The sequence below is a fragment of the Gigantopelta aegis genome, chromosome 14 (genome assembly GCF_016097555.1).
Source record: "Gigantopelta aegis isolate Gae_Host chromosome 14, Gae_host_genome, whole genome shotgun sequence".
NCBI classification, from domain to species: domain Eukaryota; kingdom Metazoa; phylum Mollusca; class Gastropoda; order Neomphalida; family Peltospiridae; genus Gigantopelta; species Gigantopelta aegis.
The window spans coordinates 14,898,947-14,911,990 of NC_054712.1; the positions used below are offsets into that span (position 1 = coordinate 14,898,947).

Sequence of the window (13,044 nt, forward strand, 5' to 3'; positions counted from 1 at the left end):
ACTGAACACACATCAAGCGAGCGCTGTACCACTGCAAAGTTGATATAAGATGGATTCTTATAATCTTGAGAGGCGAGATCAAAAATGCAAATCAGTAGTAAAACCGTGGACCAGGCAAACCAACATGTTCTTAAGTATAACCTTGACCTTTAGTATGATACTGCCTTGAACTTTGTCCTGGTCTTTTTGCTTCTATATATAAAACAAATAATAATACCAAAAAAAATTAATATTACAAATATTACATTTTAATACCAACTATATTACAAACAAAATGAAATGAATGAAACAATGTTTTTTTTTTTTGTGTGAAATGATTTTGATGTCATTTGTGGAATAACAGAATTCCTTTCACGCCACACATCGACTGCTGCCATGAAATGTAATGTTGTTTTGCACATGATGAAGAAAAGTGTCAATAAATGAAGATTCTTCAGCCAGAGTCACACACTCCTCCACATCGAGTAGCTCCTTCACAGTATGAAGACATGGATGACCGTAAAATCAATGTCCAATGAGTTAACAAGTGTTCACCGTCTGCCCCGCGGTGGTCCACCTCTCCCTCTACCTCGCCCACCACGACCACCTCGTCCTCCACGACCACCTCTACCTCCACGTCCCATACCACCACCACCACCACCACCACCAGCTGGAAAAACAAACAACACATTATTAGTACTTAATCTTTCTAGAATACAATATTATCATCAGCTGTCAACACTTAACACAAATCATTACTTTTAACTTTCTGGACTATGAGAATTTCACCAACTAACAACTTGGTTTTTTTTGTTTTATTATCCTGAAATATGAATGAACAAATGTTTTAACAACACCCCAGCAGAAAAATACACATCAGCCATTGGGTGTGTAACAAAGGTAAATATAATGTTCCGTACACAATCGCAATTCTCTGAGCAAGCTTCACAGAAATACACCATGCTTCCAAGAACGGAAAATTTGCATCATCAACATAAAAATAAATTCAGATAACTCCAATCTCGCCATGTTTAGCTCACCTTAGCATGTGAATAAAAAATATATATGGTACTATAAAATGATTAAATATCAAATCTCAACACGGTAATATCTTAAATGGCTCCCGCTAATTAATTAGTTCTCTCAATTTTGTTCATGGCACGGTGTGGGTAACAAATATAGGTTTTTTTTGCAAAACTCATTATTTATTGCGCTTATCAAAAATAGGTTACACTAAATTAAGAGCAACGCACAAAACAAACAATCAATCTTGCAATTTTCAGAGATCTGCATACAGAGTATCTAAACTGTTAAATAGTAGTTGCTAATTGCTTTTCAATTACCAACTCACTGATCAAAGTCATGAATTTCTGATGTTATCATCAACGGATTCTGAATATTATATAAACAATTTAAACCAACATCAGACATCAAAAGATGAGAACTGTTTGCTTGTGATTAGTTCCATAAAATGTTATATAACTTTTATGAACAATTATTTACTTGTATCTTTATTTCATTTAGTGCTATCGTTTCAATCTTTACCGTTAATTTAACTAACTATTTATATGGAATATTCACTCTCGTATAAATATAATTACCTTTGACAACCAAAAAGCCAAGGTATTTTCCAAGCTGCTTTGATTAAGCATTCATTCTATTATTTAGGGGCTAAAGTTAGTTTTGTTTAAATTAACATACTAGTTCGCGTGAAATACCGTGCCCCGTTTAATGTCAATGGCTCCCCCACTACATCATCAAGGCTGGTTCCCTTATCAGTCCTTAATAAAGCTTTGTATCCTGTTAAAACGTAATTAGTGTGGACAAAAAACGAATAAGACAAGGGATACTAACCTCCTCGGTCTCTCTTGCCCCGCTGAAATGTTCTTGTTTTGGGTGCATCGTCTATCAATAGCGTGTCTAGGGGCAAACTGTCAGGAAGAATGTAGTATCGGATGTTGTTTCCTCGAATACTCAGTGAGTCTATTTGAACTGGGTCTTTGTTCTTTACAGTCATCTTCACAGCTTTTAGATGTGTATTCATGCTCACATCAACACCTACAAAATACATATAGTAAAACTTCACAGCTTTTAGATGTGTATTCATGCTCACATCAACACCTACAAAATACATATAGTAAAACAAAAAGCTTAATTCAGTTTACAAACTTGGCGTAAACAGTACGTTATGTGAGATCTCACATTAGCAATGTCTGCCAGTAAAGGTGAGTAGTCACTCCCACTCCCTTATACACTCACCTGTAAAGTTTTAGTACTGCTCTAAATTAATTGCCTTGCAATAGAAGTTTAAAAAAATTTTTCATTTCAAATTTATGATTGCTTGCGTGGTACCATTTAAGGAGCGTAATATTCAACTTGTCTTGATTTTTCTTATGGTGAAGACTGAAATAGCTAAAAGTATACTTTTTTTTTTTTAGACCTAGCAGGTAAAACAAATTCACCTTCTAAAAAGTCAATGTTGAAATTTTAACATTTGTTATAAACAGTTTACTGATAATAAATAAATAATAAAATCTGCAGTGCCACACAAACTTTATGGAACTTGTTTGGGAATTTTTTATATACCCAGGGCTCGCGCTGTCGTTCGCCAAAAATAAAAATAATTTGCAAAAGATTTTTCCCCCCATCTGATTTTTAGAACCAAACATTTCTTCAACTAGTTTTGTTCTGTTGATCCGCCTCGTGGTGTAAATAAGCGCTATTTGCATGTCTGTGAGGTCAGTCTACTATTCAGTTGTGTACTGTCAGCTGCTTGTCGTAAAGTTCGAAAAAGCAATTAAATAAAATTAAATCGTTTAAGACATGTTGCATTGTTGATACTAAATGTTTGATTACTAGCGACAAGTTTTAAATTTTATTAGTCGTGTTTTGTCGTACCGGTTAATGTTGTAAATCTAGGTCACGTGGTTGAGTTTATTTCCACGAAGTGGGTACGTCGGTGAGGAATACATATTGTTTCTCACTATATGCAATCATTATTAGTTTAACCTTTCTACATTTACGAAACTGTAATAGTGAGCCGAATGCAACAAAGACTTACCTCAGTCCAAACCTATGTAAACTGTATACTCACTGAAACCAGATTGGTAAAATTCGGGCCAAAATTGGCCCATGAGTATACGGTTTAGATGGGCTTCACTGCATCATGTTTGCTACATATATATATACTGATTATTAAACAACATTATTAAAATTATTTCAACATTTGGCGACAGTTTAATTTTCATTTATTACAGGCTTAAATTAATCAACATACACTACAGGTCATTTTGGTAAGCATAGCCAAAGAAAATTACTTATAGGCCTGTCATTCAATAGATTTTGTATGGCACTCCAGGGCTAGAAATGAAAAAAAAAATCTACATGCACCAGGTGCATGCTGAAAATAAAGTTACATGCACCATTAAAATTCTGCATGCACCAAAAATAAGGTAAATCCTGTTAACAATGAGGAAAATACTATTTTAATTACCTTGATTAGAGTGTTGATTTTTTTTTATACGAAGCTATTCCGTATTCAGAATCATTCGGAAATACCTATATTTATTTATTAACAGTACCGGAACGTTATACAACTGCGTTTATTACTGATTCTTGATCAAATTTGAAAATTTCACCCAACGTAAACGCCTTACAGAAATCTATAATAGGCCTATTACAAAAACGTACGAATATTTGTGTTTTGTATTAAGCAAGTTATCAACTTTTTTAACTCGATAAGATCTGTTGGTATAATATAAATCAGCCTACGGAATTCGACGAGAAGTTGCGATTGAAATAATCACTGGCTGACTTCGAGTCGACTACGCGAGTAATGCACCTGCACGTTCACAATCATCTGATAAAGTGCCCATATCTGAGGTTGAAAATGTTCAAGGCAGTTACGGTACTTCAACTTTGTATTGATCACAGATCTGGCGGAGTTCAAATTGTCAGTGACGACAACTGTGTTATGCGCGTGGATACCCCAAAGTCGGTCTCGACCACCTTCCCTAATACCGTTCACGGATATAACCGAGATATTGCCGGCAATTTTCGCAAATATATTTCACGGAAATGACCGAACAACCATTGTTTAAATAGGATTATGGGATACGAAATGGATGCGCTCATAAGATAAAAGTTAGCATTTTCATGTGGTGAACAGATTACGAAATGCATACGCAAAATTCAACAACTTAACAACTTGAGTCTGAATCTGGTAGACAACAGGATACTAGTATACGCAATACACAGTACTTGAAAAATATTAGCATGCACCCAGTTTTAAAAGTTACATGCACACGCAAATATCAGCATGCACCGGTGCATGTACTAACACTGCATTTCAAGCCCTGCACTCCCACTCATGAGGTAAAATATATTATAAAACCGTACACAAAATTTTTGGGTCTATGACTCATTATCTTGAAGCACCACAAAGAAAAGTCCTAAAATTTGTGATGTGATGATTGTAATGTTTTCTAAGTTCAAGAGCCATACATTCAACTGTCAAAATGGGTGAAACCACCATTAACTCAAAGACGATCGGTACCTACATGACGACGCCATCCACACAATTTCAGCTCAATTCCTAGAGGCAATACGAAGAAAATTCTTTAAATTGTGAGTGGTACAGACAGACTGACAAAATCTATAGTCTTCTCTGGTTAGACCAGTACGACTAATAAACAATTTGTTCATCAGTAAAGTTAACCAAGCCATTAATAATTTCCAGTCTAGTCTACATACCTGTGATCGTTCCATGAACCTGTGTTCCATTCTTCAATTCTATTGTTACCGTCTCGTGACTAAGCTTCATCAAAAACCTGAAGATGAAATAATTTCATGGTTAAGCACATTAAAAAAAAAAATTGAACTCAATGTTGGAAAAACAAATTACATTCATCTAAAATATGGTACCCAAGCAACATATTATGGCAGTTTAAAATTGAAAGATACCCAGATTTATAATCATATATGGTCTATTGTCACAGAAAGGAGCAAATAACAGTAAAGAACTTTAAAAAAGAGAAAAAAACTAAATGCATTCCGGACTTCAGCGTTTCATTTTCTCATAAGGAATTGCATCGATGTTCATGCGCACTTGTGCAATTGCAAGCAAGCAATTAGTCATACCGCGTTTAAGCAGTGTCCACTAGATGAATTTACTTCCATGTTTCGTTTTCTCGTACGAAAATTGCAGCAATGTTTGTGCGCACTTGAAAGCAATTTCAGAAATCCGTGTTTTAAGTAGCACCCACTAGATTTACTTCTGGATTTCGTTTCTCGTACCGATGTTCGCACACACCGATACAATTTCAGAACGTCCGCGTTTTAGCAGTGTCAACTAGATGTGTGCAGAGTAGTTTGCAAGGACATTTAATTTAAACGTACAATTACCGGAAGTCTATACACAAAGAAAAAAGTTAAGCACCCCTAGATATAATTAGTACTGAAATAGCCCCATTCGTAAAAACTGCAAAGTACGTGACGAATATGTCAAGAATGGTGTTCCATCGAAATAATAGGAGAGTACAATGACAACTGTGACATCCCACAACAGAATGGCATGCATGTGCATCATGCTTTGCTCAAAATGCAGTATCAATACACTGCAACTGTTGACATTTAATGTTACTGTCTTGCATTGTTGAAATTTAATCGTTGAATATGGCACGTCGACGGTTATCAGAGGCCCCAAGATGGCGTATTATTGGTATGCATGCGAGTGGCATTACCTTCAAAAGTATAGGACGTCAAATGGGGAATCATTACACTGTAATCAGCAGAATGATATGAAAACACGGGCATACCAATGCTGTAAAGGATCTTCCACGGTCAGGGAGAACGCACCTAACATCACAACGCGAGAACAGGTCCCTGCTTCGGCTCGTATGTCGTCAACCCTTTGCTAAGTCTCCTGTTCTGAAGAGCCAATGGTTACCCAATAGACGGATGTCAGCTAAAACAGTGAGGAATCATTTGAAATTTGTGTGATTTAAGGCCAGAAGGATCATCAAGCATCCCTTTCTTGCTGATCATCATGAGAGACGCCGTTTAGCATGGTTTTTGGCCCAGAGAGGTTGGAATCAGAGGTCCTGGCGAAGAGTCCATTGGTCTGACGAAAGCCGGTTCCTGCTCCATGTTACAGATGGCCAATTGAGAGTTTGGAGGCATAAAAATGCTGCTTACACACCCAGGAACATACAACCTACGACCCCGTTTGATGGAGGTTCAGTAATGGTTTGGGGTTGCCTGTCACATGATTGTAAGCTGGACCATGTCACCATCCAAAACAACCTCAATGGTGATCAGTACATTCATAACGTCCTGCAACCAGTTGTTGTGCCGCATTTTGACAACCATCCACTCGCCACCAGTACATCTGTACATGGATGACACCACTAGGCCACATCGTTCCTGAGCAATAACAGCTTTACTCCAAACTGAAGCTGTGACGACCCTTCCCTGGCTGGCCATGAGTCCTGACATAAACCCACTAGAGCATGTTTGGGACATCTTGGGGCGTCAAGTACAGGCACTGACCCCACATGTACAGACTCTGGCACAATTAGAGGCAGCTCTTCATCGAGAATGGCAGCAGTTGCCCATGCAGCAGATCAGACGACTTACTGGAGGGATGAGACGAAGGGTATACCCGCTATTGAGGATTTGTGTCATAAATGTCATCTGTAGTCTTCAAATGACATTTTTCATCATCAATCATGATGTTGACTTGTGTTTCTGACTCTGTACCTCCATACTTATTGTGCCTCACTTTTTGGCTCAAATACAGCATATTGGAATTCTTCTCAGGATCATGATTAAAATTTCAAAACTGGATATACTTGTTATGTTTTCTTACTGTCAAAGATGTATTCTTGCAAAACACATTTGTTTTTCCGAGGTTATGTTATCAGGCTTTCAATGCCAAACCTCGTAAGACAAGTCATTGTGTAAAATACAGGGGGTGCTTCACTTGTTTCTTTGTGTATATTAAGGATGAGTTGATGCATGTGGGATCTTTTAAAAAATGGAATTTCAGTGATGACTTTTTGTTTAAAGTTGATAACAAAATATCCAAATAGGGTGTAAAATATGCTCTCATGCTGAAAACATAACAGCAATAACAAAGGAGGCTAGAGTAAGGCATTGAATTTAAATGTAGAATTCAATTCTAACTTTCATATAGTTGTGGTAACCTATAGGTTATCAGGCTATATTTTCTGGTATCCTGTAAATTTCGATGCATGATCAGCCATGCAAGAATTCCAAACCATTCAAACAAACGGTTCAGAATGATGTGGAAATACACAACAATACATGCATTGCAACAGATGAATTCAGAGTTCCGAACTGTGCAAGCGTAACATTCCAGAAATGGGTTATACTTAATACTTATAAGTGAAAACAGAACCATGCCAAAACGGCTCCAAACGAAAAGGGAAGGAAACTGAAAAAAAAACTAACCTCGCATTGGATGAAACTGCACCACAATCTATGGTTATGTGGCTAAAATTGAACCAAATTTTTAGGCCCGCTATTGCATTTTGCTGTCCTCCTTCCTTTATTTTTCCGCACCCTACTATATTTTACAGCAACTATCTCCGCTATTTTCAAATGCATACTTCTTCCCCCACAAAAATCTCTTATCAGTCTGCACACTGGACATCAAAGGAAACAAGCCGCACTCGACCTCGATTATGCACTCCAGCCCGGGCAACCAACGGCGGGATGGTTAACAAGCAATTTAATGACGTACAACTACAATTACAAATATAGGTGTTTTTTTCTTCTTCTCTTTTCTTCTTCCACACGTAACACCATCCCACCTGTACACCTCTTGGATGGAGCAGAGACCCTAAGCACTCCACCTTGATTATGCACTCCACTCGGGGGGTGGGGGTGTCAACGGTAGGATGGTTAACAAAAACAATCGAATTAGTGACAGATGACCGTAAGTAATCCCCCCCTTCTACCAATAAGATATGTTAAGCACTAGGCTTTTTAACCAATACCTACACTATAAGGGAACACCCTTCAAATTAGATAGCTAGGCTAGTATAATTCCCCCCTCTCCTTGTATTTCATTATAATTCAAGGTATGGGGGGATGGGTGGCTTTGATTAGCCGTTGGTTTACACTAGAGTAGGGACTTAGGACATTAGGAACAACCTTAACATCAAACTAGGGTTTTACAAACAGACTGCATGCACCACAATCACAACAGTACATGGGGTACATCGACTAATGATAACAATGCACCCGCCCACAATTAATGGCCCAGTACATACTCAAGGAGCAGGTCAAAAGAAAACGGGCTCCGAGTACACAATTGCAATGCACCTAGGGGAAGCTGGACAAAACAATACCGGCCCCTAACCCAATCCCAAATACTTGCTGCTGGTGGACTACTTGGGCACTTGGTGACACTGAAGAGGACGCTTTCTTCAAGATGACAAGACCAACAAAAAACCCGGGACAACATCACAGCGCCTTACTTACCAGTGTATATATACACAAATTGCAAGTCTCTCCCCTGGGTTGTCATGCCACAACCAGAAGCGGTCAGGCCCTTTCTAAGGGCCCTATGGGCAACCTAGGGAGACACCCCAGCATCAAATAGGTATAATTAACAAGCTACTCTGGACTCACTAAAATCAAAACCTATATTAGCTCTTGATCTTTCTTTTTTGACCGACTGCTCAAAATTGCACCAAATTTCCTTTACCAAATTGCACACCTTTTCTCTTTGGCATTTTTTTTTTTTTACTCCTTCAAAATTCCATAGCACCACTAGCCACCCCCAGCCTGCTGCCTTGCACCTGCCAGTGCAGGCGGTCCCTCCTCCTTTCCTGTCCTGGATGGAGGAGCCGGCCAAGGCCCGCTCTTGTGCCCAGGACAGGCGTGCGCTACAACAGCTTGCTCTGAATGTGTAGATAAAGCCCTATGACCTGACCTGACCTGACTGCAACAGATATGCTGCTATATTAATCATTTATTACTTTAACTTTGTTTTATTTTTGTCTGTATAGGAGAAATAGAAGTATTAGCAGCTAGGTAGAAGTTTGTGAAATGCAATCAATTTCACTAATACACTGAAATGCCGTTACAGAAACAACAAAAAAAGGGAACAAAAACAAAACATTGAGGTGCCATCTTTATGAACATGAGCAATCGCCGAATCGGTTTAGTTTTCGCGAACAAAAATTGTTCCATTTTGTTTAAATAAAATATCTGCAGCACAAGCACAATGACGGGGGAATGGAGGGGTGATTCCTGTTGATATTAATATGTCATAAACAAAGAATAAATTATGAATGGACATCAGATCGGTCTCAGAGTTCGACAAATCCACTAGCCCGACGCCTGTGGCTAGTGGTTTTTAAGTTCGGGCTAGTGAGAAACGCAAAACCCCCCTCCTTATCGCTCGATCGTGGGTTTTTTTTCTTTTCTTTTTCTCTAAGGTGAAATTTCGTTTAATAAATTTGATTGTGACGTTTGTCATCGAATAATATCAACAACGCAATCAGTATACAATAATAATCTACTTGAAATAGGTCTGCAAACTGCAGTAACATGCTATTTCTACATCGCCACAGTTACAGCATGCATTGTTTACTTTCAAGTTTCTGGCACAGGAAATAAGTCTAATGACATGCATGTTTTGACTGGTTGGAAAATCACCAATCGCGACGACAGGTTAATCTCAATCAAGTAAACCCCAGTCATGCTTTGAATTTCAGTGTTTGTTTTATTTACCTATTGTTTTCTAATTTAACACTTCGCTGACATGTGTTTATCGGCAATCAGGAGAACAATTTACTTTAATGGTAACTGCACATGCAATGACTGCTTGGCCTATTAGTGTAGCGGTCTGGATAATGCGTCACAGCTGCCGATACAAGATGATACCTTTTTTCTTCATCAATTAATAACGGATTAGATGTCGCCGTTATATTCTTTTCATATCAGTCTGACACGGATAATGCCCTGTATTTGAGCAATTGACATCACCGTTCCTGGTGACATAAATAGTAGGGCCCTAAATGTATAACCCAATATCGAATACACTGAACCATCTATTATCGTGTGTCACAATGTCGTACCCTCATTTAAATTTAATTATTTTGATAGTGGGTTTAGATATCAACCATGAGTTTGCTCAATTATTTTTCCCCGGGGCAGGGCAAAAGCGAAAACGGAACAATGAGGATGGATCACACTTTACAAAAACCAAACGTACAACACGACAAAAACCAAACGTACAACACGACAAAAAATTGAAAGTTACAACATGATTTAAGTGTTTGTTTTATTTTACTGTTATACTCGTAAATGTGCAATGTTACAAAAATTATATAAAAATCCAGTTATAACTGATCAGGAATTTGGGCTAGTGCTTTATCTTGGTGGGCTAGTGGTTTTCACAAACCCACTAGCCCTGTGGCTAGTGACTTTTCAAAATATTTGTCATACTCTGGGTCTACAGCAATTTATTTGCCAGTGTGGAGAACCGGTACACGGTATATACGCCGACTGGAACTGCTCTGAAAGACACACCATACTAGAGAAAACTAATAGCATCCGTTGATTAAATGAATATTGAAGTATCCATTCTATTCCTTCAAATATTGATTCTTACCGAACTAACTTCATGATGCGTCGGATTTTAATGAGCCTGCTGATAAATACAAACAATGGCGGCAAACGACAAACAGACGCCACGAAAAAGAGTTACTTTTGTTTTGTGTATTGAGAGTTGTCTACCTTCTTCCACATTTGCATAGATCTGTAGCCCGTTTGTCGCATAGGGATAGTAAGGGGGGTCGGCCTCCAACTCTGCAGTTGGAGGGGCCATGCGGGGTATGCGTTACCCCCTCCTCCTTCAGTTAAAAGGCAATATAAATATGGATTTTAATGAATATATAGGTGTTATTGGGGTTTTTTTTACTCCAATAGCTCACAAGACTAGCTCATAATTGTCCATGTTATTTTACTGCGACGAAAGTTGATTATATAAACATCATACATTATTTTATAACAATGAATTCTTTTTTTTATTGTTGTTGGTCTTTTTTTTTTAGAAGAATACGAAATCACGTGGAAGTATTGGATTTTAAAATATCTTCATGGCATGGGCCTAAGAAGTCGCTGTTATTGTTTGTTTGTTCTCCACCGGCCTCGGTGGCGTCGTGGTTAGCCCATTGGTCTACAGACTGGTAGGTACTGGGTTTTGATCCCAGTCGAGGCATGAGATTTTTAATCCAGATATCGGCTCCAAACCCTGAGTTAGTGCTCCGCAAGGCTCAATGGATAGGTGTAAACCACTTGCACCGACCAGTGATCCATAACTGGTTCAACAAAGGCCATGGTTTGTGCTATCCTGCCTTTGGGGAGCGTAAATAAAATATCCCTTGCTGCCTGTCGTAAAAGAGTAGCCTATGTGGCGACAGCGGGTTTCCTCTAAAAAGCCCAGTGTCAGAATGATCATATGTTTGACGTCCAATAGCCGATGATAAGATAAAAAAAATCAATGTGCTCTAGTTAAATAAAAAACTTTACTTTAATTTGTTCTTATTTTATTTATTTATTTATTTATTTATTTATTTTAGATTAAAGACATGCAAGGACGATGCAATATTGCTTAACAGAGCTTGAAAAAGCTTTGTGAATTTAGTCCCTAATTTTAAAGGCAGTGGTATGTGCTACCCTGTCTATGGGATGATGCATATAAAAGACCACTTGCAGTTACTACTAGTGGAACAAATTTAGCGGGTTTCCTCTCCAAGACTATATGTAAAAAAAATACCAAATGTTTGACACCCAGTAGCCGTTGATTAATAAATCAATATGTTCTTGTGGTGTCGTTAAACAAAACAAACTTTAAGCCCCAAGTGTTGTTTACTCGTTACACTGTCAATAGTTTCAGATTTGCTACAGATCGTCCAGTATTTAAAGATTAGTATCAATGAACGTTAAGTGGCAGCGTTGTTTCAATAGGCAAATGCATGGCATTCGACTTCCAAAGTCAAAGACTATAATTATGCATAGCTGTCAGAAAAGATATCACTATTTAGATATACAATTTTTTGTGGACAAAAATCCAATTTCAATTGCAGAGGAGGACATATTTCTGGGGTTGTTTTTATAGGAAGCTATCTTTTGTGCTCAATCTGTACACATGTTTAGTTAGCTCAAAACTTTAATATAAATGCATTGTGTATGTGTCAAGACGCAAGTTTTACTTGCAGATGTTACATTTAATACAAAATTGTGCGTTAATGCACACCAACTTAGTTTGGGTGCTAGACATGCAAAGCGTTCTCTGCAGTATACCACCATAAATTATGTCGTTGCCCAAAATTCCTACATATTATGAGCAGGACAAAGACATTTTACATGCCTATATCCATTCAAGGTTTAGGCTTGCCTACCGTGTGTCCGGTGTCTGGTATGACTAGTGGCCGATCCCAGGGCAGGAGGGTACATGTACACATATTGGGGTGTTCGATAACAACTTCATGACCTCGTTTGATGGGAGGTCGAATGCCATCTCATGGGCGTACATAGGATTTTGAAAAGGGGGGTTCCAAAATAGATTGCAGAAATATTGGGCATATATTTCTATGTTGAGTAAATATAATAATGTCAGATATCAATGTCAGATATATTAAATTATAAAAAAGCGATTTCAGGGGGGGTGGTGGTCCGGTCGAACCCATCGCCCCCCCCCCCCCTATGTACGCACATGTATCTGCAGCATCTATTTTTGTCGGGTTTCAACATTGATTTAACAAACACTTGCAAAGTCCTTCATATTTTGTTGTACCACCTTGGTCTATCAAATCGTCTCACGATTATAATGTTCTATAGATGCGCCATTTACTCGTTACCAAGAAAAACGATGTTAAAGTTTTAACTCGGTGGAACTTACGTATGTAATAGTTATCTGTGTGCGGTTTCTCATTTGGATATGAATTGTTTATCTAAATATTCTTATTCTAACTTGGCACTGCTCCAAAACATCGCATTCTCTGTAAAATTATAAAATTTGATTTG

At 38.1% G+C, this 13,044-nt stretch overlaps 1 protein-coding gene across 1 annotated transcript; it reads right to left on the reverse strand.

Moving 5' to 3' along the window:
* Positions 1–226: 226 nt before the first annotated feature.
* Positions 227–10,759, reverse strand: LOC121389424 (small nuclear ribonucleoprotein Sm D1-like). The gene is made up of 4 exons (XM_041521050.1): positions 10,628–10,759; positions 4,732–4,808; positions 1,834–2,037; positions 227–649 (listed from the first exon to the last, which is right to left on the reverse strand). Exons 1-4 carry the CDS (start codon positions 10,639–10,641, stop codon positions 531–533), a joined length of 414 nt encoding a protein of 137 aa, XP_041376984.1. The 5' UTR covers positions 10,642–10,759; the 3' UTR covers positions 227–530.
* Between the last annotated feature and the right edge of the window lie 2,285 nt (positions 10,760–13,044).